The sequence below is a fragment of the Megascapheus bottae genome, chromosome 28, assembly GCF_031878675.1.
Source record: "Megascapheus bottae isolate mThoBot1 chromosome 28, mThoBot2.hap1, whole genome shotgun sequence".
Taxonomy (NCBI): domain Eukaryota; kingdom Metazoa; phylum Chordata; class Mammalia; order Rodentia; family Geomyidae; genus Megascapheus; species Megascapheus bottae.
The window spans coordinates 16,076,407-16,104,324 of record NC_143536.1 but is presented as its reverse complement, the minus strand read 5'-3'; the positions used below and the strand labels follow the sequence as shown (position 1 = coordinate 16,104,324).

Genomic DNA, 27,918 nt, shown 5'->3' with positions numbered 1-27,918 from the left:
AGCTTAGGCTTACAGGCGTGAGCCACCACACACAGCCCCTGGTTATTTTTGAAAGAGACTCACTTTATGTCCCAGACAGCCTAGACTACAATCCTATGTATGTTCTCCCTTGTCACTGTGATGACAGCACCCACCACTGCAGACCCTGGTGGAAACAGTTTCAAGAACCTGATTCCCACCTCCCACCTCCAAGTTCCTAGGTTTACAGAGTTGAACCACCATACCTGGCCCATCCTGTTTTATATTTCATAGCGGATAGACGGAAGACTAGGGTTTGGCTTTCAAGCTCTCTTGGATCTTGGGTAGGAGCATCACTGTCCTATTTGTTCCTCCCAACTTTGAAGTGCAGTTGTTCGTTGTCCATGGAACATGGAACTGCCACCCACAGTGGTGAAACAAGCCTAAGCTTCTAATAAAATAATTCTTTGTACCTCCAACTAGAAGTCCCAAGACAGACCCTTGCTGCTGTCCCTTCTAGACAGAGGTGCCCTCAACTCTTCAGTGGGGACAGTAGCAGAGATGTCGTCCCTGAGTTCAATGCCCAGTCTGTTGACACCATTCCAACAGGTAGCACATCTGCATCTGGGCCTGCACTGGTCTCTCTATGCATCAGCCAGGGCCTACACAGTGGTCAGGAGGGAGAAACAGAGGAAATAAGATGCAGCGACAACCTTTCAGGGACTGGGAGTCATGACAGCCCACTCCAGCTGTAGTCCTGGCTCCAGTTTTGTATTTTTCTTTAATGTTTTTCTTTGTGTTGGTCCTGGGGTTTGAACTTGGGATGTAGACAGTGTCCCTACTCAAAGCTAGTGCTCTACCACTTGAGCCACAGCTCCACTTCCAAACATTTTTGTAGTTAATTGGAGATTTTTCACAGACTTTCTTGCCTGGGCTGGCTTTGAATTATGATCCTCAGGCCTCAGCTTCCTGAATGGCTAGGATTACAGCATGAGCCACTGGTGCAAGCTATCTTTGTTTTGGTGCCTGTATTGAGGCTTAAACTCAGGGCTAGATGATGCTTAGCTCTTTTGCACAAGGGTGGCACTCTACCCCTTTAGCCAGTTCCACTTCCAGCTTTTATTAGATAATTAGAGATAACAATCTTCCAGGCATTTCTGTGCGGCCAGCTTCAAAATTTGATATTCAGCTCTCAGCCTCTTAAATAGCTAGGATTACAGATGTGAGCCACCAACATCCAACATTAAGTGTTCTGTCTTGAATACTAAAGTTCCCTCCCTGCTCCCTGACCAAAGAGTAAGTAGAGAAGAGAGGGGTTGTGAGGCCCAAGCTCTGTGTTCCCAAGGAAGCCATGGAGCTCTGCTGCCCAAAGCCAGGCTGGGGCTATCAGGGCTGTTGGTTTAGTGAGCTGATTATTATATAATGCCCCAGCAAAGGAAAAGAAAAAAAAGGAAAATGAAAGAAAAGCTGACTAAGAAGTATCTTCAGTTGTAAGCTATCAACTATCTGTTTTTAAACAAAGAATGTGTTTGCCTAATATCAGGAACATTTATGGATGGATTACTCTTGTCTTAGGAGCTGTTGTTTGGTTGACTTGCTAATGGTTTGCTGGGGATTTCACTGAAGCTGAGCCAGCTTAGTACCTTGGAGGAGCTCTTGATAATTCTCTCAGTTAACACGTGGGGGCACTGCAGTGCAGATGAACGTTCCTTGGTGCCCAGTGCTCAGAGACAAGACCTGGAGAGGAGCTCTGAGGATGGCAAATCACCCACTGCTTCTGTTTTGTTTTACCACTTGAAACCCCTGTCTACCCACCATAACCAGGTACTCACTCTGCAGCGGTGTGTGTGTGCCACTGAGGGTGAGTATGCACACCACGTGGGGTAGTTTGGCAACAGGTGATAGGTGCTCTGAGCTTTGATTGCTGATGATCCAGCCATCCGATTTTCAGTGGCCATAGGGAGCAACTGCTCGTCCAGCAGCTACTCCAGATTGTAGCCAACAAAGGAGGGTCAAAAACATTTTTTTTTTTTTGTCAGTCCTGAGGCTCGAACTCTGGGCCTGAGCACTGTCCCTGAGCTCTTCAGCTCAAGGCTACTGCCCTACCCCTGGAGCCACAGCACCACTTCTGCCTTTCTGGTGGTTAATAGGAGATAAGAGTCTCACAGACTTTAGTGCCTGGGATGGCTTTGAATAGATCCTCAGATCTCACCCTCCAGAGTAGTTAGGATTACAGGCATTGAGACATGGCTCAAGTGGTAGAGTGCCAAGACTGATACAGAAAAGCCAAGTGAGGGCTCAAGTCTTGGCAAAACAAAAAGGCACACATACATAGTTGTATCATTTATTGGTCAAACAAACTCCCATGGTGGAAGATAAGACAGCAATTAACACATATATGTGCACTGTGGGTAGCAGCACCTCCATGGGTGAACATTCTTTCCTCTTCCCAGGAGTATAAATGAGAAAGGGCAATGTTTCCTTTCATCTAATCAAGTGCCTTGACTTCAATTTTACAGCCAGCCAAAATCCAGTGTTTATTTGGAGCTAATATTAATAACTTTCAATATAACCTCTAGGAATCACATGTAACTCAGAAAAAGTATTTCTAGCTGAGAGAGGTGACTCACTCCTGTAATCCTAGCTAGTTTGGAGGCTGAAATCTGAGAATCGTGGTTCAAAGTCAGCACCGGGCACTAAAGTCTGTGAGATTCTTATCTCCATTTAACCACCAGAAAACAGGAAGCAGAGCTGTGGCTCCAGGGGTAGGACAATAGCCTTGAGCTTTAGAGCTTAGGGACAACTCCCAGACCCAGAGTTCAAGCCCCACAATCAACAAAAAGAAAAAAATTTCTAGCCATTTGTGCAGGGTTTATTCCTATTCTATTAAGTAATTATTGGCAGGCAGTATCTGGGTTTGAACTCAGGGCCTTAAGCATGCAAGTCAAGTGTTCTATTATTCCATTTATATCCCTGACCCTTTTTGTTTTATTTATTTATTTAGTCAGGGCCAGCATTAACCAAAACTCCTACACTGCCTCTTGCTTAGCTGGGATCACAGGTGTGAGCCACCGTGCCTAACCCATTCCACTGATTCTCCTGCAGACTTAAAGACTACTGTGATACATACACTTTCAGGAACACTAAGTATTTTATATATTGGCTATGAGTCTTAACACAGTAGAGCCAGACAGGACAGACATCCTACACAACTTGACCAAGTAGCTATCCTAATAATTATTTAACATTATTTCTTCCATGGGCAGGGAAGGTGGCTTAGTGGGTAGAGTGCTTATGTAGCACGTATGAAGCCCTGGGTTCAATTCCTCAGTACCACATTAACAGAAAAACCCAGAAGTGGTGTTGTGGCTCAGGTTGTAGAGTGTTAGCCTTGAGCAGCTCAGGGACAGTGTCCAGGCCCTGAGTTCAAGCCCCAGGACTGGCAAAAAAAAAAATTTAAATAAATATTTTCTTCCAGTGTTAATAGTTTTAGGAGCGGGTTGGGAGCCTTCAGACATTAGGAAATTGTATTGTGATCTTCTGTGATTTCAACATCTGAGACCTTTAGGATTATAGACAAATCAAAATCAATATCCAGCCAGGCCTGCTGGCTCACCCCTGTAATCTTAGCTACTCAGGAGGCTGAGATCTGAGGATCACGGTTCAAAGCCAGCCAAGCACTAAAGAACTGAGACTCTTATCTCCACTTAACCTCCAGAAAAGGGGAAGTAGGGCTGAGGTTCCAGAGGTAGGGCCTTAGCCTTAAGCTGAAAAACTCAGGGACAGCACCCAGGCCCAGAGTTCAAGCCCTATGACTCACAAAAAAAATAATAAATCGACACCCACTTGTCCTGAGTCCATAGGTTGAAGCCTAAGTTGGCCCCCTGCACAGTATCTCAAGTGGCACTCCAAGGGGACAGCTAGCTAGGGACTTCACAGAAAGGACTACACTGTTAGCTGCAGCCTACCATTCCTCCTAGAACTGAATGGAAATGGCTCCCAGAAGCCACTCTCCACTCCTCCCTCAAGCTGTCACCTAGACACTGATTAACTCTTTGACCTAGACTTTTAAAAAATGTGTGTAAAAAAAAAAATGTGTGGGGGCCGGGAGTTTGGCCTAGGGGTAGCGTGCTTGCCTAGCATGCACGAAGACCCAGGTTCGATTCCTCGGTACCCCACATACATAACAAAAAGCTGGAAGTGGTGCTGAGGCTCAAGGGGTAGAATGCTAGCCTTGAGAAAAGTCTAAGGACAGTGCTCAAACCCTGAGTCCAAGCCCAGGACTGGCAAAAAAAAAAAATGTGTGTAAAAAAACTAGGTAAAACAAGAAGGGCTGGTAGACTGTCTGCCAAGCAAGTACAGGTCCTAAGTTCAAATCTTAAGACTGACCAAAAAAAAAAAATGTGGCCAGGAGTTTGGCCAAGTGGTAGAGTTCTTACCTAGTATGCACAAAGACCTGGGTTTTATTCCTTGGTACCATATACATAGAAAAATAGAAAAAGCCAGAAATGGTGCTATACAACTCTAGCCTTAAGGAAGCCCAAAGACAGTGCTTAAGCCCCGAGACTGGCAAAAAAAAAAGGGGAGGAGGGGGGGTCACATTGTTGTCAGGCACTGGTACCTCATGCCTGTAATCCTAGCTACTCAGGAGGATGAGATCTGAGGATTGTAGTTCAAAGCCAATCTAAGCAGGAACGAAAAAGCAGGAAAGTCTGTGAGACTCTAATCTCAACCACCAGAAAACTGAAAGTGGAACTGTCACTCAAAGTAGTAGTGTGTTAGCCTTAGCCTTGAGCAAAAAAGCTCAAGGACAGTGTCCAGGTTCTGAGTTCAAGGCTTACAACCAGCTTAAAAAAAAAAAAAGTCATATTGTTCTCATTCTTGAATGGTTACCAGGGAATGGCTATTCCTTTCAGATCAAGGCACCTTGGTCTGAATGCCAAGGCCACTTGGAATAGCCAAACTCACAAAACAGGTCTTGTCAGTAATGCCCATCCATGTACTGAGTGAGAATGCCAACAGACCGCTGTTAATCTCCTTTTCCAAGGACACATCACTGCCCTATTAGCTGGCAGGCAAGCTTCCAGGAGAAAGCAGGACATGGGGGCAGGGAAGTCCCCTAGGGAATCAACTTGCCAGCCATTCCCCCTGCCCCCCACCAAGTTTCAGAGTCTAGAAGAGACCACCATAGGCTAGGTGGCTTTGGGTGTTTTTTGCTTTTGTTTGTTTTTGCCAGTCCAATGACTTGAACTCAAGGCCTGAATACAGTCCTTGGGCTTTCTCAAAGCTAGAGCACTACCATTTGAGGAACAGTATCACTTCCAGCTTTTTCTATATATTTGGTACCAAGGAATTGAACCCGGGTCTTTGTGCATGCTAAGTAAGCACTCTTACCACAAGGCCAGACTCCTGACCCTGGATTTGATATTGACAATTTAATTGTCTTGTAATTCAGCAAGGGGAGATGGAGGAACAAATGGCATTGCAAATCCAAGATTGAAGTACTGGCTGACAAGGCTGGTTTTTCTGAGGCCTTTGTCCTAGGTGCCTTCTACCTCTGTTCACACTAGTCTTCCTCTGTGTGTCCTAATCTCTTCTCATAAGGAACCTACCACACTGATCAAAGCTCACAGGCCTGGCCTCATTTGTCCTTTATCACCATCCCCAAACATTGGAAAAATGGCAGTTAAGATTCTAACACAGGAGCCAGGGGCTGGTGGCAACCAGGCCCAGAGTTCAAGTCCCATGACCAACAACAAAAAAAGGATTCCAACACAGAAATGTGGGGTTAGAGCTCAGCCTCTAACACTGTACTACAGGTAACCAACCTCTAGTCAGGAGTCTGTTTTCTTGCTGGTGTGGCTTCGAACCCAAAGGGACAGTCCCCTCTGCCTCACCTAAAGCCAGTCTATGATAGCTACAGTGGAAGCCCTGAATGAAGCCTGGGTTTCCAATATTCACTTCAGGTTATTTTGGCCTGTTTTCTAATTATCCTACTGTTACCCAATAGCAGGAGACAGGAAAAGAAGAGCGATCCTAAGGTCACTTCTGAGGAAGGGTGAAGCCTAGATGGTGACTGGGAAGCCCGGGCTCTTCCAGGCCCTGCTGGCCAGAACTGGCTGGAAACAGAGCCTCTCCAGGCAGCACACAGGTGGGCAGAGCTATGGGTGACTTCCGAGTATGAAGTCCTAGGTCTGAGAGGAAGAGCCACCCCCTGGCAACTATTCACAAATGAGAATAATATGACTTGGCAATAGTTTTGATTTTTTGTTTTTGGTTAGGGTCTGAACGTTGCTTACTAGGCAGTCTACTACTTGAGCTTTACTTAATTTTCAAATTGATTCTCATTTTCCCTCCCACTCTGGGCCAGACTGGACCAGAATTCTCTCTCTCTCTCTCTCTCTCTCTCTCTCTCTCTCTCTCTCTCTCTCTCTCTCTCTCTCTCTCTCTCTCTCTCTCTCTCTCTCTCTCTCTCTCTCTCTCTCTCTCTCTCTCTCCCCCTCCCTTTTTTTTGTTGTTGTTGTTGGTGGTGGTCATGGGGCTTTGATTCTGGGCCTGGGAGTTGTCCCTGAGCTCTATAGCTCAAGGCTACTACCCTACTCCAGAGCCTAGGAATTGTCCCTGAGTTCTTCAGCTCAAGGTTACAGCCCTATGCCTTTGAGCCTCAGTGCCACTTCAGGTTTTCTAGTGGTTAGAGGTGAGTCTCACAGTCCTTAGTACCAGGGCTGGCTTTGAACTGTGATCCTCAGATCTCCTGAGTAGCTAGGATTACAGATGTGTCACGATGCTTGGCTTAATTCTCCCCCTTTAGTGTGTGTGTGTGTGTGTGTGTGTGTGTGTGTGTTGGGGGCGGGGATAATACAGCTTGAACTTTGGGCCTGGGTGCTATCCTTGAGTTCTTCAGCTCAAGAATACCACCCTACCCTTGAGCCAAGCCCCACTTCCTGTTTTCTAGAGGTTAACTGGAGACAAGAGTCTCAGGTCCTTTTGTGCCTGGGCTGGCTTTGAACATGGGTCCTCAGATCTCATCCTCCTGAGTAGCTAAGATTATAAACCTGAGGCAGGACACCTGGCTCAATTCTCCTTTTATTAAGCCTCCAAATAACTGGGATGACAGGTGCGCCCAATCACATCCAGATTATTGGTTGAGATACTATGGGTGTTTTTGTGTTTATTTATTTTGGTCTGGGCTAGCCTTAAATTATAATCCTCCTGATCTCTGCCCCCTGAGTATTATAGGCATGATAGTTTAGTGGAAATAAGAGTCTCCCAGATTTTCTGTCTGGACTGTCTTTGAACCACAATCTCCAAATCTCAGCCTCCTGCGTAGCCAGGATTGATTATAGACGTGTGCCACCAGGACCCAGCTCTGAATGTCATTTTTGGTTGTGAGTTAAATCTTTGCCTCATTCTCTATGTGGACAAATGCTGGCATGTCCTGAGGAGTGGAGGGGCCGGGTCGGGAGGCCATAAGTCAGTAGGGTTGACTCCAGGCTCACAGACTCACCCTTCCCTGTCCATCTCCCACCTCCTTAGCTGGTCCTTCAGCCTTTCCTGCAACTCCATTCCTCATTTCAAAAGTCACAGTCCCTCAGATGCCAATGACTTCATCACCACGTTAACACTCAGATTTCTCACTAGCACCTCAAACCAACCAGCCCACCAGGGTCTCATTCACTGTCACCATCACCCCAATTCTGCTTCCCTGGCCCTGATCAGAGCTCATGGAGCTGCACCCTCAGCCTGGATCCAACTCTGCCTCTTTGTATCTCAGCACTGAGCCTCTGCCATCAGAGGCATTTGGCCAGCACTCCACATTCAAGACTACTGTCCAAGAGGCAGGCCCAGGCCTGGACAGCTTACCCTCTGGACTCCTGCCATCTAGAGTTTGGCCTACATACCATATAGCCTACCCTTTCTCCTTCTATGCATGGAAGGATAAGACCTTACTGGGTATCTGAGGCCTAGGGGAATAGGACAGATGCAAACCAAGGGTGTTACCTGTATGCATTTTTAGAAACAGGGTGAGGATCGAACTTAAAGAAGATGATACACATGAGTTGTGAGTGATCACGCCTCTGCTCACGTGAGGTCACAAGGTCTGTAGGAAAAGGAAATGATGAGTTGAATAAACAGCAGATAACAAACAAGGCACTGGTGGTTCATACCTATAATCCTAGCTACTCAGAGGCTGAAATCTGAGGATCACAATCTGAAGTCAGCCTGAGCAAACAAATCTAAGAGGCTCTTACTGCCAATTATCCAGCAAAAAAGCTGGATAATGGGAGCCATGGCTCAAATGCTAGAGCACTAACCTTGAGTGAAAACAACTCAGGGGCAGTTCCTAGACCCCGAGTTCAAGTCCCAGTACTGGCACCAAAAAAAAAAAGGAAGAGGAAAATGACAACAAGGCCTTGCTAAGCCTATAATGGCTGGGAACAAGCCATCACCAGGGAGCAGGTATAGACAAGTACTTCAGATCTATGTGCCCTTTAGCCATGGAACCACTCTATGTGGGTATGGTGAGTGGGTGCTGGAGGGGGTAGCAGCAGCAATAGGAACCACACAAATTGCCAGGGCCAGTGTATGGCAACCCCTTCTCTGCAAGGGCACCAACTCCTCCCCCCTAGGCCACTGAGGGAAGTGCCGTTACCTCAGCCCATGGCACCGCAGAAGGGCCATCACACCCCCACTTACCTGGGATACTCAGCAGCGCATATGTTCCCAGCAGGCCTTCATCCAGCACACATGCCCATGCCTACAGACCCATGGGCTCCATGTACCACATTAGCCGGTGGGGAGAGATGTGTGCCACCCCTAGGTTCTAGGTGGCAGATCATAGTTTCTTGCCACCAAAACCCTGAAGCCCAGGGACTTCTGGAGACCAACAGGTCTTCTACTTCTGAGTCAAGAACTGACATTAGATCTTATACTGCTAACACCGGAAAGGGAACCTAAAGGTCTCTGAAATGTGTGCCATGATTTGTCCAGGGAAGAGCCAGCACCCACAGCTGGAGATAGGCAGCCAAGCAGCTGTTCCAGTACTGATTCCTCTAAGAAAAGTCTAATGATAGAAAAGTAAATCAGACTCAGATGGGGAGATGAGCACCAGTGGGAGTAGGGAGGGGGCTAACAAAGAGGGTGGATGAGACGGAATACATCCAAAATAGTTCATTTATATGGATGAAAGCAACAATAAAGCCTGCTAAAGGGAGTGGCATGCGGGAGAATAACAGGTGAGTGAGGTTGACTAGCATATACTTTACATATATGGAAATATCACAATATCCTCCCCCCAATCCCACATCTGTACAATTAATATATAATAATAAAAAAAGCCAGCTGGGTGCTGGTGACTCACACCTATAATCCTGCCTACTCTCAGGAGACTGAGATCTGAGGACTAAGATTTGAAAACAGCTTTGGCAGAAGAACAGCTCCAGTTAACCAGCAAAAAAAACCAGAAGTGAGCTAGGTGCTGGTGGTTCATGCCTGTAATCCTAGTCACTCAAGAGGCTGAGATCTCAGGATCACCATTCAAAACAGCCTTGGCAGGAAAATCTCTGTGACTCTTATCTCCAAGTAATGACCAAAAAGCCACAAATGGAGCTGGGACTCAAGTCGTCGAGTGCCACCTTTGAGCAAAAAACAGTCAGGGCCAGCATCCAGGACCTGAATTCAATCCTAGTGCAGACACGCCCCTAAAAATAGGAGTATATATGTTCAATATCTGTTCACAGCTCATTCTAGCACCACATTCTCAACAGATCATGGCATTTCTGCTTCTCTGCTTTAAGCTTCCAATCATTCATACAAGCCATTGTCCTGGGAAAGGGCCCTCAAGCTCCCCTCCCCCACCCCAGTGGATGTAAGAGCAGTAGGTATAGTCTGGGGAAGGCTGTGGTTCAATGTTCCAGGACAGGGCCCCCATTCCCTGCCCTCTCTACACCCCCACCCCCAATCACTGACTCTGGTAAAGGCCCAAGCCCTAGCTCTGGGGACAGAGAGAGCTCCTAGCTGACATCAGCAGCAATAAAACCACTGCAGACTGTGTTTCAGCATTCACAGAACAAACACCAACCTAGCCAATCAAAACAAAAGCCAGCATCACAAGATGACAAGGGTTTAATCCACAACCTGCAGTGGACAGACAAGACTTGAGCTCAATGTCAGAGAAGCTGCCAAGTTCATGGGGCCTTTCTGCAAACAATACAGGCTGTCTCCCACTCATTGGATTCGCTCTGTGGTCTATAAACTCTTGTCTCCTACTAGTCCTGCTAGCTTGCAAGGAACATAGGCCCATCTGCCCCTGGAGATGTCCCACCAGGACTAAGCCTTGGCTCAACACACCCAGACTGGGTTCCTCTTCCCATTTACCTTTCTCCTTGGTCTGCTCTGTGCTATGTTCCCCACAGGATAGGCATCAGTGATGGCCATCTGAGGATCAGTCCCCTAGTTTAGAGTAGGTGAGGGCTGTGCAGGTGATATATCACCATGGTGATGACAAACATCTGCAGAAGCACAGGATGATGGGAGATGGGCTGCTAGCTACTGCTTGAAAGGGATGACCATTGTAGAAAGCCACTGTATGGCAGAGGACCAGAGGTCAGGAGGAGTCTAATTCCATCCCCTGATTGCTCTAAGCAGTAATAGTATACAAGGAGACAAAGCATGCTGGGCTTCAGGAGGGTCCCAGGTGCCCTTCCCACCAGGTGCTGTAGACAGAAGGTCCCAGAAGCCACCAGATGCCCCAAAGACACAAGTGCCTTTCCTTGGGGAGCTGGTCTTTCTCTGACATAAGAACTTAACAAGCTGTGATCACTGAGAGAAATCCTGCCAGCCGAGCCCTCCTGGAATCCCACTGGCCCAGGGCCCAGGGGCTGCCCATGACCCCTATTCTGAGAGATTCCCCCCAGGAAGATACTGCCGTAGTGTCAGAGGAGGAGACTAGCACGGCCTTCCCTGAACTACGCGCCTAGCCACTAGGTAGGGCCACTGACAGGCAGCTCAGGCCACTGATAATCAGGTCCTCTTTCCAGTTCAGCTCAGGTCCCTGTCATCCTCCACAGGACACACCAGTCCTCCAGACAGCAGTGGTGGGGGCCCTGTTGTCCTCAGCCAAGCTCTCAGCAGGTCTCTGGGAAGACTAAAACTAGAGGTGTTGGTGCAGAGCCCAGGACTGTAGCCTTGTTGAAGACGTGGTCATTAGGAGGGAAGGACCAGAGGAAAGCCAGCCCCTGGGGAGGGGACCATCAGGAACTGCCTTTCTCTCCAATCCCTCACCCCCCACTCAAGCCAGGTCCGCTGCCCATTGGTCCCTCCACCTGGCTCTGGCCAGCAGGCCACCTCCTTCCCTTCTGTTCTTCACCTTGCACTGCAAGCCCTCCTCACCTAGACTCCCAGATGTTTCCTCAGCAAACCCCACCAAGGAGGAACCGGGGTCCTCCACTCCTATTATACCTGGACACAAGTCCTCAGGGCCTGGCAAAGGCCCTTGACTGCCTGGCCATGGGCACCGCCTCTAGCTTCCAGGTCACTGCACTATGTGTAGGGTAGGCATGTGAGGTGACAGAACCACCCAACAGACAAACTCCAGGCCATTCTAATTGTGCTGCTGTGACTCAGGGCAACTTCCTATGACTTCCGTGGCCAGCAGACCCAGGTGTAACAGGTGATACTTATTTAATCTTATTGTCACCTACATGTTTGGCAAGGATCTCACCTAAAAAAAATACCTAAGCTGGGCAGAAACAAGCCTGGTTTTCTCAGTAATACCTCCACCCTGTCTGGCTCTACTCACAGGCTCAAACCCTATACTCGGTGGAATGTCACATGCCCTTGGCAGCTGGAGAAAAGCCACAGAGTAGTCAAGGCCATACATACAGGATTATGGAGTCACCTCTAAGAGCCAGGTGGCCAAGGCAGAACCAGATGAGAGCAGGTAAAGGGAGATCAAGGCAGAAGGGCCAGAGCCTTGCCATGGAACTCAGGAGCCTTGGCATGGGGTCTGAATACTGGAGAGCAGCTGTGTTCCACCTTCGTGTCCTATGATGGATGCTGCTTGCCCAGTTGGCTAGGCAATCTGCATACATGGCTCATTTTGCCAATTGTGCTGGTCACCTGCAGTTCTTTCCAGGTATAAAGGATTCCCCAGGCATCATAGCCACAATGACACAAGGGCCACATTGTCCTAGAAGATGTTGGCAGAGGGCACCACAGAGCAGAGCAGGGAAGTAGAGGAGCTCCTCTAGGCCTCAGGTCCACAGGTATCATCTATCTCACTGAGAGCTCAGGCAACATGTCTTAAGGCCACACGGCAAGAATGTGGTAAGGTAAGTCTGAAGGGCTTGTGGGGGAGGGAGGCTGCTGGCTAGACTTGCTGGGTTCATGGGTTTCCTGGACACCGCACTCACTCTCAAAGACTATGACACCCCCAGCGCTGCACCCACCCACCTGCTCTACCACAGCCGGTCCACAACATGTTCTGCTCAGCCACTTGATGGCAACACCTGGAAACCACATCATTTTACAGTGGCCTGCCTCCTCATTGCCCTCTCAGGAGCAGGGCCAGATGACCATCACCAGGGAATCCCAAACTCTGCATCCTGGAGTCTCCTCACCATGATGCTCTTGAAACACCATTCTCCACCACTCACACCCACTCCTCTTTGTCGAACATGCATATGACAACCAGGCAATCTTTGTAACGATCAAGATCATATAAAGCTGATCCTAGGAGGGTTTTCTTTTTCTTGGGGAGAAGGGGTGGGTGGGTATGGGTGTATGTGGGTGTGTGCATGAATGAACTCAGGGCCTAAGTGCTGTCCCTGAGCTTTTTTGCTCAAGGCTGGCATTCCACTACCTGAGCCACAGCTCTACTTCTAGCTTTTTAGCAGTTAACTGAAGATAAGTCTCATGCACTTTCCTGCCAGGCTAACTTTGAACCATGATCCTCAGATCTCAATCTCCTAAGTAGCAGGGTTACAGGCATGAGCCAATGATACACAGTTTGTGTTGGTTTTTTGACAGGGTCTCACTCTACAACACAGGTTGACCTAGAATTTTCAATCCTCTTGTCTCAATTTCCCCAGCATTAGTATGACAGCTGTGTACTACCACTCCTGGTCCCATGTGAGCTTTGTTAACGTATAAATGGGACTAGAGTGAAAACTAATGGAAAGATTTTCTTATATTCTATGCGTATATGTGCATGCTGGTCCTAGGGCTTGAACTAGGGCCTGGTACTATCCCTTAACTTTTTTTTTCTTTGTATTCATAAGGCTTGAACTCGGCCTGGGCACTGTCCATGAGCAATTTTGCTCAAGGTTAGGATTCTACTTGAATCACAGCTCCACTTCTGAGTTCCTGGTGGTTAACTGGAGATAAGAGTCTCATGGACTTTCCTGCCTTGGCCAGTTTCAAATTATGATGCTCAGATCTTAACCTCCTGCGTAGCTAGGATTACAGACATGAGCCACCAGTGCTGGGCCACAGTGTGAACTCTTGTCGAACACAAGAGGGTATAGTCCAGAGGTTATGTTATCTCTGAAAGTACCTAACAATAGCCAAGACTGCACCCCCCAGTTCTGGGTACATGAGGTTATAGTGCATAAATAAAGCCAGAACATCAGCACCTCTCACTGACCACTGAACAGGGGGCTCTAATTGTGTCCTTTGCCTGACTAACAACATCCAATGAAGAAGCACCAGTGTGCACTTATGCCCCCACTTGCAGCCCAGCCAGTTCAACGCAATTGTGTGTGCTATGTAGGCTTGAGCCATCCCCATTCCAAAATAAACACTGGTCTTAGGTGGTCATTATGAAGTAATCTCTAAGTCTCAGAATGTCCTGCCTGGCACAAGTGTCCTCATTCATCTGAAGCCTCAGATAACAGCAGACAGTACATTAAACAAGTGACTTCCAGTAGAGATCTTGGATTGCATAGTAACAGCCAACTCCTGGAGGGACTAGATAGATATTGTTTAGGCCAGTCACCAATCAGCCAAGCTTTTATGTCTGACCCCAATGAAAACACGGATACCAAGCTCATGTGGGCTTCCCTACTGGCAACATTTCACTTGTTACTGAGCAAACAGGCACATACAACTTCATTGGAAAGTACAATTTGGAAGTCTGTACCTGAACTCTCCTAGGCGCTATGCTTTTTCTGTTATTGATTTTACTTATTTATCTATTTACTGGGGCTTAAACTCAGGGCCTGGACAATGTCCCTTATTCCTACTGCTGCTGAAGTCTGGTGGTCTATCACTTGAGCTGCAGGTCACTATCTACCTATCTCTCTCTCCCTCCCCTCCCCCCCTCTCTCTGCCTGTCGTCAACTGGAGATAAGTATCACAGGCTTTCCTGCCCAGACTGGCTTTGAATCTTGATTCTCAGATCTCATCATCCTGAGTAGCTAGGCTCAAGACTGAGACTCATGCTTATTTTTCACTTTTGGTATTCTTATAGAAAATTAAGTGTTTGAAGCAGGAGTTTAGCAGCAAATTTTTTAAAACAAAGTTACATGCCATCTCTAAATCAAACTGATCAAGTTTTCCTAGTAATTATAAAACATATCTTAAAAAAAATAAAACTGAAATTTTGAACTCAGAGCCTCATGCTTGTTAGAAGTGCTCTACCACTTGTACCATACCTCCAGACCTTTTTGTTTTAGGTAAGGTTTTGGTTGCCAGACACCACACTTAGACCACGATCTTCCTACTTCTGCTTCAAATGTCATTGGGATTATAGGTATGGTTTGTTCTTTGAGATAAGGTCATGCTAACTTTTTCCCCAGGCTGGTCTCAAAATTAAAAAAAAAAAAAAAAAAAAAGCCTACATAGGAGCAATGGCTTTATTCCCAGCTCATATAGAACTGTTCCCTTCTCTATTGTCTCCCAGAGCACACAGAGAGCTGACAGACACACATGGATGGGTGCACATTCATGCTGTGTGACTGTCCATGTAATATTTACATAAGGCTCCCCTTATACAAATAAGATGAGAGAGTTTCATGTTTCAGTGTCCTGCAACAGTCACCACTTACCAATCCCAGCAGGGTCCAGGGGCTCTCTGAGGACAGCTCTTGGGTATCAGGGCCTCCCCATCTCCAGTCACTCGGCACTGACAGAGTCCAGGTGCCGTGGCTGGCTCCACATTGGGCAAGCGGATGTGTGCAAGTGGGCATTGGCCCAGGCCACTTGTTTTCCTTCATGGTCCAGCCCTTATTAGAATGACTACAGGACATGTGCGGCCTGTGTTCAGAGAGGTCCAAGTATAACACCACTTGGGACCTGGCACTGCCACTGCTGACCCTGCTAAGGAAAGTTGGCAGGGCTAATCTTCATCTCTGTGTTTGAACTTGGAATGCTACCAGTCCCTTGTAAGGGACCAGGAAGGACCCCCATACATATACCTCACTCCCCCATACACACATGTACCAGTGTTTTCCACACAAGTGGAATGCCTGTGCATAGCTGGGTCCCAGCCCAACGGACTTGTAAGAAAAAGAAAGAACTGTCTCTCCCTACCACCAAGGGTTTCCCTCTTATCCTCTAAGAATGTGAGTGGGAGTATTCCCAGAATCTCAGCTCCACTGTCCGTGGTCTACCAGCCTGATAATTCTGTATAAAAGGAAGAAAAGATCCTGGATTTGGCCCTAGTTATTCTTAGTACCAGTGCTGGCGGGGAAGGACAAAGACTTTCCAGGCACTCCCTGCCCATCTGTGATAGTGCTTTCAAGAACTCTCACCATCCTTTTTGAAAAAATCAAGCCCCCTGGGGAGCCCCTCTCCAGCCAGAAACAGACTCCTTCCCTGAATTCAGAGGAATCAGCAGGGCCTTTTGTTACAAAAGGCCAAGTGGAAAGAGGAAAAATCTTCTCTGTGAGAAGACACCAGATGAACCAAGATCTAAATTTCATTGCATGCACTGTCTAAAAGGAGACAAGAAAACAAGAAAGCATGCCAGGCACATGGTGATGATGGCAGTCACTCTAGTGAGAGCTGGGTGAAAATGAGGTCCAGACCATGCAACCTGACAGAGAAACAAGAGGGACCCAGAGGCCCTGAGCTACACAAGGCAGGCCTCAATGCTGTAGGATTGTGATTGAGCCTAGAAACACATCCTAGATGTCCTCCAGACTTGCTGTGAACCTTACCCACTCAGCTGCTAATCTGGGCACCTTTGCTTTCACATCACAGTCCAAGGATCCCCATGTCCTGTTGCCACAACCAGCAGCTCCTGAGGACTGGATAGACTGGGGGCCTAGTCATTGCTCCCATTGTCATGTCATCCAATGGACACTCTTTCTGGGCAAGTTTCCAAGGACAACATCAGCCTAGAGATCCATCAGCCAAGTGATCCATCTGGAGGGCTGTGTATTGTCAAGACTTATCCAGCAAGCAAAAGTTGTGTCCCATTGTGCAGACCTGACCTATTCCCTCTATACACCTAGTACCAGCACCTGAATCCATGTGTGTGGTGATAGGAAATGATCCTGCCAGGAGCATCTTCTGGTTGCTAAGTTTCTTACGACTGTTGGCCTTTGCCCATGGACCACCACTTTGGATAAGACTGAGCCCGGGCCTTTGTCTGATTATCTTCCAGATCTGTACTGTGGCTCACAGAGGTGGGTACCCACATACCTAATCATGACCTCCAACTGTTTCCCCAGGCTGGGCAAGAAAAATCCCTGAGACTCTTTTTTTGTTATTGTTGGTGGTGGTGGTTGTAGGGCTTGAACTCAGAGCCTGGGTCCTCTCTCTAAACTTTTTTACTCAAAGCTACTGCTCTACCACTTTGAGCAAGAGCACCACTTCCAGCTTTTGTGGAAGTTAACTGGAGATAAAAGTCTCAAGCAAGGACTTTCCTGTCTGAGCTGGCTTTGAACTGTGATCCTCAGATCTCAGCCTCCTGAATAGCTAGGATTACAGGAGTGCAGAAGTGAGCTAGCAGTTCCTAGCTAATCCTTGACACTTATCTCCAATTAACCATCAAAAGGCCAGACAGAGCTGTGGCTCAAGTGGTAGAACACCAGCTTAGAGGGAAAAAAGCCAAAGGATAGTAACCAGGCCCTGAGTTCAAGCTCTAATACTAGCACACACGTGTGCATATACATACAGCTGGCATCAGAAGAAATAGCCATCTAGCCGGATGCAGTGGCTCAAGCCTGTAATCCTAGCTACTCAGGAGGCTGAGATCTGAGGATCAAGGTTCAAAGCCAGCCGGGGCATAAAAGGACCTGAGACACTTATCTCCAATTAACCTCTAGAAAAAAAAAATGGGAAATGGGGCTTGGCTCAAGGGTAGGGCAGTAGCCTTGAGCTGAATAGCTCAGGAACAATACCTAGGCCCAGGGGTAGGGCAGTAGCCTTGAGCTGAAGAGCTCAGGGACAGCACCCAAGCCCAGTTCAAGCCCCATGACCCACCAAAAAAAAGAAAGAAAGAAAGAAAGAAAGAAAGAAAGAAAGAAAGAAAGAAAGAAGCCATCCAACCCCTGCAGATATAGATGAGGGAGGTAAAGGACAAGAAAATGAAGACAAGCTAGGAATTTGGCCCAGTGTAGAGTGCTTACCTAGCACACATGAAAACCAGGGTTTGATTCCTTGGTACCACATATATACAAAAGCCAGAAGTGGTTCTGAAGCTCACGAGGTAGAGCTCTAGCCTTGAGGAAAGCCCAAGGACAGCGCTCAGGCCCTGAGTTCAAGCCTAGGACTGGCAAAAAAAAAAAAAAAAAAGGCAGGGAGAGCCTGAGTGGGCTGCCCACCCAGGACACACAGGTCAGATCAGCCCTGTACAAAACACCTTGGGTTCAAAACTGAGCATAGCTGGGCTATCTTACAACAAGAGACCCTGAGCCTCTCCCTTGATGACATAGGGACACTTCTCTTGGTCAGCTGCAAAGGTAAACTGAGCATGTGGGCCATAAGAAGAAAGTGCAAAATCACAGTGCAGGCAAGGATGTGAACATGGGACCAGGAGACACAGGGCCAAGAGATCTAGACATGTGAAAGAGGAGGGCCCCAGGACAGGGTGGTCTGCCAGGCTTGTATGTACAGAGTCTCTAGACAGGTTATCTGAGCCCTACAATCTGATGACCCACTTAATTATGCCCTGGGAATTTTTTTAAAGCCAGGCAACTCAACAGTCTGCAGAGGCTGGCAGAGGACAAGGTCCTTCAGCCCCCAGAGAACAATGAGGCAGGGCGAGCAGCTAGGCACTCAACTCACTTCACCCGACATCTTATCGCTATATTGTGGTGGTGGCCCCTGGGAGCAGAACTGCTCTTTTAGCAGGACAGAGACGTGTGGTTAGATGTGATGTAGGCTCTGGCAGCTGCCAGCAGAGATGGTAAACACACACAGGAACACAGTGTCACTGTTCCTAAGGCCTTGGCTGAGAAAACCCTGACGTCTAGAAATCCTTGGCCAATCCCACTGCAAGGCCCTGCTCTCTCCCTATCAGCAGCAAAAGCCCAGCAAGCTACATTTTCTCCTTTTAGCTATTACATGGCACTTCACCATGACAAACTTTCTACAGTGATAGCCTCCTTTCTGATCTTCGGACTGTTTTGAGGACATCCATTCAGCCTCACCTAGGTTGTCCTCGTCCCTGTACATTTCAAAGGAACAGCGCATACTGTGGGCATGAGGCAAAGTCTAGACATAGGGCAGCCTTTGCATCTCAGGCTCCTCCTGGTAGAAATGCCTGGCTTTCCCACAAACAAGAGACAGGCCAGCTTCAAGGTGGCCCCTGCTGCTACTGCTCCTGGTGTATATAAAAACAAAAAGTAGCTTAATGGCCCATAGCACCCTCCTGTTAGCTACTAAGTTTGAAGCTAGCCAAGACAGAAAAGATTATGTCACATGGACCACCAAAGATCCAGAAGCGGTCAGGCACTGGTCCCTCAGACCTGTAGCCTTAGCTACTCAAGAGACTGAGATGTGAAAATCATGGTTCAGAGGCAGGAAAACTCTTATCTCCAATTACCTACCAGTAAACTGGAAGTAGAGCTGTAGCTCAAAGTGGTAGGTAGCATTAGCCTTGAGCAAAAGAGCTCACAGACTGTGCCCAGGCCAAGTTCAAGTCCCATAACCAACTACAGCAACAAAAATGCAGAAATGCTCAAGTGGTACAGCTCCAGCCTTGAGAAGAAAAGCTAAGGGATAGGCCAGGCACAGTGGCTCACGCCTGTGATCCTAGCTACTCAGGAGGCTGAGATCTGAGGATGGCAGATCAGAGCCTGGCAGGGCACTAAAGACCAAGGGACTCTTATCTCCAGTTATTCACTAGAAAAAGGGGAGGTGGGGCTATGGCTCCATGGGTAAGGGGGTGGACTTGAGCTGAAGAGCTCGGAGTAAGCACCCAGGCCAGAGCTCAAGCCCCATGACCCCCCCACACACACACCCAAGAAAAAGTTAAGGATTATTGTTCAGGCCCTGAATTCAAGCCCAAGGGCTGGCACAAAAAAGTAAATTAAAAAATAAAATTAAGGCATTCCAAACAAACCCTCCAAAACAGACAAAAGCAAGCAAACATTTAAGGTAGAATGACGTAGAAGATGTTGCCCAAGGGGAGCAGTGACTGGGACAGAGAGGGCATTTTGTTTTTTGTAAGTTGTACATATTTTTATTATTATTTTGCCAGTCCTGTCTCTGAACTCAGGGCCTGAGCACTGTCCTTGGGCTTTCTCAAGAAGAGAGCTCTACCACTTGAGCCACAGCACCACTTCCGGCTTCTCCTATGTATGTGGTACTGAGGACTCGAACCCAGGTTTTCGTGCATGCTAGGGAGGCACTCTGCCACTAGCCCAATTTCCTGGCCTATATAATTGTTTTTATAATCTAAAAACAAGGCTGAGAGAAAAGAGGGGGAGAAAACAGGAAATGACAGCCTCAAAGGTCAGTTCAGTTGCTTTGGGGTGACCTTGTTCTCAGGGCCGATTGCTAAATCCAGTGGTCTGGACAAACAAATGCAAGACGGATGTACTATCATATGATTGACATATTAGTTCTCATCCAACTGATGACAACTGTGGCCCCATGCCTACGTGGCCACCAGCCAACCCCAGTCTAGCATCATTTTTCTCCTGACCCCTTCTCTTCATACATTCTCTGCAGTAGTACACATGAGACATCAGGGTGTCCACAGAATCCACCTTCTGGCATAGCCATCGGCATCAGTGGCTCACAACTGAAATCCTAGCTTCTTAGAAGACTGAGCTCAGAGAATAGTAGCACCAGCCCAGGAAAAAAGTCAGTGAGATTCTTATTTCCAATTAAAGTCAGAAAACAGTAGCCTGGAGCAGCGCTCACCCCGTAATCCTAGCTGCTCAGAAGCCTGAGATATGAGGATCAAGGTTCAAAGCCAGCCAGGTCACAAAAGTGGGACTCTTCTCTCCCATTAACCACAAGAAAAAGGAAGTAGGACTTGGCCCAAAGATAGGGCAGTACCCAGAAGCGCTAGGACAACACCCAGGCCCAAGGGTAGGGTGAAAGCCTTGAGCTTAAGAGCTCAGGGACAGCTCTAGGCCTATGATCCACAAAAAAAAAAAAGTCAGAAAACAGGCTGTGGCTCAAGTGGTAGAGCACCAGCCTAACATGAAAAAGCTAAGGGAAAAAGCCAGGTGCTGTGGCTCACGCCTATAATCCTAGCTACTCAGGAGGCTGAGATCTTAGTATCAAGGTTCAAAGCCCTGGGCACAAAAGGACCTGAGACTCTTATCTCCAAATAACCTCTAGAAAACAGAAGTGGGGCTTGGCTCAAGGGTAGGGCAGTAGCCTTGAACTGAAGAGCTCAGAGACCAGGCCAGAGTTCAAGCCCCATGACCCACAAAAAAGAAAAGAAAAAGCTAAGGGGACAGCAATTAGGCCCTGATTTCAAGCCCAGTACCAGTATACACACAGGCACACAGGTGTACACACATAGCAGGCATGAGAGCCACCCCAGGACACTGCATGTTATGCCCATCAAGAATTTTGACCAGTGCAATTAATGGTGCACAAGTGAAGATACCAATGAAATTACAACTTGGACAGAAAATCACAGGTCTCCTCTGTGCAGGGAAATGCTAGGTCATCACACATCAGAGCAAGCAAAGGCTCCAACTGAGGTGTCTATAGTCCAAGAGAACAAACTGGGGAGCCATGATAGAGAGGCCTCAAAGAGATTCCCACCCAGCCCAGCTGGAATCTTTAGGAAGGGGCAGAGGCTTTGCTGTGACAATCAGCGATCATTACCTTCCCTAGCTGCCCCCACATAACAGGTCACCTGATACAAGATGGCTCATGGGAGGGGACCCAGAAGAAGCATAAGCACTGAGAGCCAGCTCTAGTACTGAACAATCTTGGTAACAGCCCCTGCTCCTTAGCCCGAGTTTTCTCAAGCAAACAGGTTGGGCTAAGAAATAGTTGCCCTAGAGTGCCATCCAGCTGTCTCTTTAGCAGCCATCATATCTGCCTCATGAAACAGGGCTCTGAGCTCAGTGATGGCAAAACAGCAGGTCCCAGAGCAGCATGACAGGCCTGATTAGCAAGTCATGTCGCTCTAGAGGAAGGGGACCGGCGTGAGGTTCAGGATTTGTATGAGGACAGCAGGTACACTAGAAAGCTGTGGCTTAGCAGAAAGACAGGAAGCACAGGAAAGGTGCTGGGGACAGGCCAACAGGTACCAGCCGCAGCTCTTAGCTACTGTCTACAGTCTGTTACAGGACCCAGCTGTGAGGACAGGCTGTCTGGTTTGGGGGCAGCCCCTGCCCAGACCACACTGGATGCCGGACTGGATGATGACGATCAAGTCGTAAAATCCTCATTCAGGCACAGCAATGACCCAGCACTTGCTGCCTACTCAGAGGTACAGCAGCTGCCACCCTGCCCCCTCCCCCAGGAGGCTGGAAGGAGGGGGCAGCGTGACTCGGCTCCTGTGCAGTACTTGATGCTGGACGAGGCGGAAGCCCCACCACCCAGCAATGACCACGCAGCTCCTGGCTCTACCAGTTTCAGTCTCCCCGCAGCGACTCTGCTCAAGCTTGCCCCTGCCCCCGGACCCTATCCGGGCATGGATCATAGAAAAAGCCTGGGATGCTTTCGTTGGCCAGATCCATACTAGTCTCCCCATGCCCGACAGTCCCGAGCAAGGCCGTTCGAGTCCCATCCTACACCTCGGGAGGGGAAACTGAGGCAGGAGCACAGAGTGAGGACCACCCAACCCTCGATAAACCTAGTCTCGACCGCGCCTCGGACCCCGAGGTGGCCCCACAAGCAGCAGAATCCACCAGCCCCAGCCACCGCTGCACACTCACCGCCTCCGCGCCGCCGACTTCCGGGTGCCGCGCCCGCGCGCCGCAGCAGCCAACCCAAGCCCCGCCCCGTCCGCAGCCAGGACGATCGCCATTGGACCGAGTTATGAGAGGCGGGACTCTGGGCCTCAGGCTACAATTCTGTTGGCTGTGTACACGGTCGCTCAGCTTCTGCAGCCCTCCCGGCGCCCCGCCCCTAAGGCTGCGCCAAGTCTGAGATGCGCGGGCGTCTGAGCTCCTCGTGACCCCCTGGATCCCTGGCCTCCACGGAGCCCGTGCGCGGGGTTGTCCTCCGAGCATCGCCACAGTCCCCGAACCCGTGCACTCGCTGACACGGTTACCTGTCCACCCTGCTGTCCTCCCAGGAAGGTTACAGGGATGCTCATTTCCGGACCTCCCCCCCTCTGAGTCCTGGGTCTGAGTCCTGGCCTCCCCCGCTTTTTGTCAACCTAATTCCATTCTCTGGACCTGGCCATCCACAGTCCTGACATCCCTCCTTTTGCTTCTGCTGACCCTCTTCCCCACTGCAGTCATGACCTTCTGACGTCCCTGCACCCGTGACAGGATAAACTGATGAGGAGACAGGGGAATCATACTTAACTCCCAAGTTACCGCCACCTCATACAGCTAGTGCTCTCCTAGTTGAGCAGCAGCTACACTTCTGGTTCAGACTTTTATACTCTGCTGGGCTTTAACCTCAATTTTCAAATTTCAGCCTTCAGTATCTAGGATTAATGATGTGAGCTACCCCTTCCAAAATGGCAATTGCCATCTGTGGCTTTTGAACTAGAGACAAATACATGTGGTCAGTCTTTGACAGTAATCCTTAGACTGGGTGGGTAATGATGTGGGTGAGGCATACATAAGTGCCAGGAATGTGGCTGGTTGCCTAAAATACATGAAGCCCTGGATCCAATTCCCCAGAACCACATACACAGAAAAAACTGGAACTGGCAAGGTGGCTCAGGTGGCAGAATGTTAACCTTGAGCAAAAAGTGTCCAAGGAAGCTGTGCCTGCTGGCTCATGCCTGTAATCCTAGCTACTCAGGAGGCTGAGATCTGAGGATTGAGGTTCAAAGCCAGCCCAGGCACTACAAAGCCTGGAGTCTTATCTCCAATTAATCCTAAGAAAATGGGAAGTGGGGCAGTAGCCTTGAGCTGAAGAGCTCATGGACAAAGCCCAGGCCTAGGGGTAGGGTTGTAGCCTTGAGCCGAAGAACATAAGGACAGCCCCTAGGCCTAGTTCAATGCCCCTAACCACCCCTCCCCCCCAAAAAAAGATAGATAACCTTTTAGAGTTCCTTTTGCCAAAAGAATTCCCAGATTTTTTTTTTTTTTTTGGCTAGTCCTGGGGCTTGAACTCAGGGCCTGGGGACTGTCTCAGAGCTTGTTTGCCCAATGCTAGCATTCTATAGCATTCTACCACTTGAGCCACAACACTTTGTTTTTTTTTCTCTTTATGTCGTACTGAGGAATGAAAACCAGGGCTTCATGTATGCTAGGTAAGCACTCTACCACTAAGCCACATTCCTAGCCCCAGATTTTTATCATTTCAAAGGAGAAGCAGATTTATATAGTCTCTCCTACATTTTAGTAGATTCATTGTGTGTGTGTGTGTGTGTGTGTGTGTGTGTGTGTGTGTGTGTATAATGGTCCTAGGGCTTGAATTCAGGGTCTGGTCTCAGTCTTGACCTTTTGTTCAAGGCTAGAGCTCTACCACTAGAGCCACAGACAGTTTTGTTTTGTTTTTTAAATATCAAATACAGTGTTTATTTATTTTTTTTATTTTTGCCAGTCCTGGGCTTGAGCTCAGGGCCTGAGCACTGTCCTTGGACTTTCTCAAGGCTAGAGCTCTACCACTTGAGCCTCAGCACCATTTCCAGCTTCTTTCTATGCATGTGGTACCGAGGAATCAAACCTGGGTCTTCATGCATGCTAGGCAAGCACTCTACCACTAGGCCAAACTCCCAGCCCCGACAGACAGTTTTATAATAGTTTATTGGAAATAAGAGTCTCTCATAAAAGCCAGTGCAGTGGCTCATGCTTCTAATACTAGCTACTCCAGAGGCTAAGATATGAGGATCAAGGTTCAAAGCTAGCCTGAGCACAAAAGGACTTGAGACTCTTACCTCCAATTAACCTCTTGAAAACAGGAAGTGGTACTTGCCTCAAGAGGAGGGTGGGTAGCCTTGAGCTGAAGAGCTCAGGGACAGTACCCATGCCAAGTTCAAGCCCCATGACCCACAAAAAAAAAAACAAAAAAGTTTCACACAAGCCAGCAGTGATGGCTCACACCAATCTGGTATCTGCCCTTTCTACATTTTAAAGGAAAAAGTAGATTTATAGCCCTTCACCGACCTCCAATCTTGAAACTTAACAACAACAACAAAAAAAAGGCTTAAGCAGGGTGCCTGTAGCTCGTGCCTGTAATCCTAGCTACTCAGGAAGCTGAGATCTGAGGATCAAGGTTCAAAGCAAGCCTGAGGTAAAAAGTCCATGAGACTCTTATATCCAATTTGCCACCAGAAAACCAGAAGTGGTGCTGTGGCTCAAAGTGTTAGAGTGCTAGTCTTGAGCTAAAGAGCTCAGAGACTGGGCCCAGGCCCAGTTCAAGCCCCATAACCAACAACAAAAAAAAGGAGGTGAATGGGTGAGTGCTTTATCGGCATTTTTTCAATTGATTTCCTAGTTTTAACTTCTGAATATGCTCTCATATTTGTCAAAAAAATAATAATTTCTCTTCATCTATCCTTCCTGCTTCACAGACACCCCAAAACTCATGGCCAGCAGGTGGCAGAGCTAGCCAGACATGTTGGTTCTTCCTATCACCGTTTGTTAGCATAATCACTGGCTCGTGCCAGTGATCTTCCTCTGAGAAGCCAGACTATGTTGTCAATGGGGGCCAAAAAGGCAATGGTGTTAGACAACAGGAACTTGGCATAAACAATCATACCTTAAGGCTTACAGCATCAGATGTACAATGGCTTGCCCCCAAAACAAGTTCATGTCCCTCAGAACAGGACATAGATTAGCCAACCTTTCCTGTTACTCACGAAGAAGGATGTAATAACATGTTAGATTATGGTTCAAATTCCACTGACAAAGCCCAGCATTGTGGCTCATGTCTGTAATACTGGCTACTCAACAGGCTGAGAGATTGAGAACTGAGATTCAAAGCCAGCTCAGGCAAGAAAATCTGTAAGAGGGGCTGGGAGTTTGGCCTAGTGGTAGAGTGCTTGCCTAGCATGCATGAAAGTCCAGTTCAATTCCTCAGTACCACATACATAGAAAAAGGCCAGAAGTGTTGATGAGACTCAAGTGGTAGAGCTCTAGCCTTGAGAAAACCCAAGGACAGTGCTCAGACCCTGAGCTCAAGCTCAGGACTGGCAAAAAGAAAAAGAAAAAGAAAATCTATAAGAGGGCTGGGAATGTGGCTTTGCATGCACAAAGTCCTGGGTTTGATTCCTCAGTACCATATACACAGAAAAGGCAGAAGTGGCACTATGGCTCAAGTAGTAGTACCCTAGCCTTGAACAAAGAAAGGCTTAAGGACAGAGCCCAGACCCAGGAGTTCAAGCCCCAGGACTGGCAAAAGAAAAAATAAAAAAAGCCAGGTGTTAGTGGTTCACACCTGTAATCCTAGCTACTAAGGAGGCTGAGATCTGAGGATCACAGTTCAAAGCCAGCCCAGGCACCAAAGTCCATGAGACTCTTATCTCTAATTAAAAGCCAGAAAACCAGAAGTAGCATTTTAGTTCAAAGTGGTAAAGTGCTAGCCTCAAGTTAAAAAGCTCAGGGACAATGCCCAGATGCACAGTAGAAGCCCCATGACAAGCCAAAAAAGGAAGGAAGGAAGGAAGGAAGGAAGAAAGGAAGGAAGGAAGGAAGGAAGGACGGACAAAAGAAGGAAAGGCTGGGCCAATAGTTTGACCTAGTGGTAGAGTGCTTGCCTAGCATGCATGAAGACCAGGGTTCGATTCCTCTGTACCACATAACATAGAATAAAGCCGGAAGTGGTGCTGAGGCTCAAGTGGTAGAGCTCTAGCCTTGAGAAAATCCAAGGACAGTGCTCAGGCCCTGAGCTTAAGCCCAGGACTGGCAAAAAAAAAAAAAAAAAGGAAAGACTATAAGACTCATCTCCAATTAACCAGTAAAAAGCTGGAAGTGGAGCAGGAGGGCTTGAGTTCAAGCCCCAGTACCAGCAAACACAAACACACACACACACACACACACACACACACACACACACACACGGACACGCTTCCTGGACTGTATACTCAATTCCTGGTACTGGTACATACACACACACACACACACACACACACACACACACACACATACACAAAGTATGATATGGTTTTAGCATGGGTACCTGAGTGCTAGAACCTCAGGCTGCAAGTTCACTGCCTTTTCATCTCTCATTTGCACATCTTCTCACTAAAGCACTGACTACTTCTTGTGGCCACCTCCTTAGTCTCCAAACACCTGCAACTATCAGAAAACTGTTCTTAACAATCGGCAACCTTTTTCTCCATGACTTTCTACAGTGTGGTTCCTATAGCGCTGACTAGCAGCTAGTTGGAAAGAATAAGAGGGAGGCAGACTACCTGGCTACTGGCTCTGTCTGGTTTGTTTCTGACCTCTGCCTGTAGTCTGGTGGGCAGACTGCCAGATAGCAACCCTGAGACCTATATGAGCTGGCTCTGCACTGATCCTCTTTATGAAGCTGTCTCTGGAAACTACAGGGGTAGGGACAACCGAGAGGCTGAATCTCCCTTTTGTTAACTTTCAGCAGAGACTTATCCTGCCTCTCTTGTCACCATTAGCAAGTGTGGGAGTAAGTAGCACTGAAGCACACAAAGACCAGGGTCTGATATCATAAAGACAGATGCCTAGGGACAGTTGGACTTGATAAATCCACTCCTATATAGAGGAAATGGAATATCCAAGTCAAAATGTCTCCCATGGTGCTTCTCCACAGAATGACAGCATCCTTGTTTGTGGTGACACCTGTGTGCTAGGAAAGGATGCTATCCCAGAGCTGCAAACAGTAGCCTAGTGCCAGGATTCCAAATGGATTTCCTTTCAAGTGGTAATGTCAATAGATTAATAGTGACTGCTTTGGCTCTGAAAAGCTTCTGGGATCGATTGGCCACGACTGCCAGGACACAGATGGCCCAATAGTTGGGACCTGTAGGGAATTCTTGTTCCAGACCATTTCATTTTCTTTGTTCTGCCCAAGCAACTATACTGGATGAACACACTGGACCCTCCACATAGCTAGTTGAAACGTATGTGTCTGAATCTTGACCTGTCTCCTACCATCTATGAAACTCGCAGTGGGCTGTTTGATTTCCCTGGTGGCCTTTGGGCCATTCAGAGAACACAGGAATTGTTCATCTTGAAGTGTGCCTGGGGCAAAAAGGGTTAGCACAAACACTTCCTCCAACATATCCCCACAGGAGAGAGCCTGTTGCCCTCACACCCCAAAGTTAAGTGGAACTGGCGAAGGATTACCATCTATGTGTACCCCTAGTCACTTCAGAGATGGAAATGCTACCAGTGCTAAACTTAATAGGGTAGAGCCCTACAGTGTTTCTCCACGTCTCCAGGTAGGACAGAGAAAAATGAGACACTAGGCTGCAATGGCACACACACA

At 48.0% G+C, this 27,918-nt stretch overlaps 1 protein-coding gene across 4 annotated transcripts in view; it reads right to left on the bottom strand.

Annotated features, from left to right (window-relative positions):
• Tango2 (transport and golgi organization 2 homolog) overlaps positions 1 to 27,918 on the bottom strand; it is a 44,415-nt gene that overhangs the window by 15,954 nt on the left and 543 nt on the right. The window contains exons 1-2 of one of the 4 annotated variants that reach the window (XM_090320650.1): positions 22,263 to 22,274; positions 7,960 to 8,059 (exon numbers count right to left, since the gene is read on the bottom strand). In XM_090320650.1, coding sequence (XP_090176776.1) covers positions 7,960 to 8,015 — 56 coding nt within the window. In that variant the 5' untranslated portion in view covers positions 8,016 to 8,059; positions 22,263 to 22,274. Of the gene's footprint in view, positions 1 to 7,959; positions 8,060 to 8,655; positions 8,952 to 16,118; positions 16,357 to 22,262; positions 22,275 to 27,918 lie in introns of those variants that run through there. The other 3 variants (XM_090320651.1, XM_090320653.1, XM_090320652.1) reach the window with 3 other exon arrangements.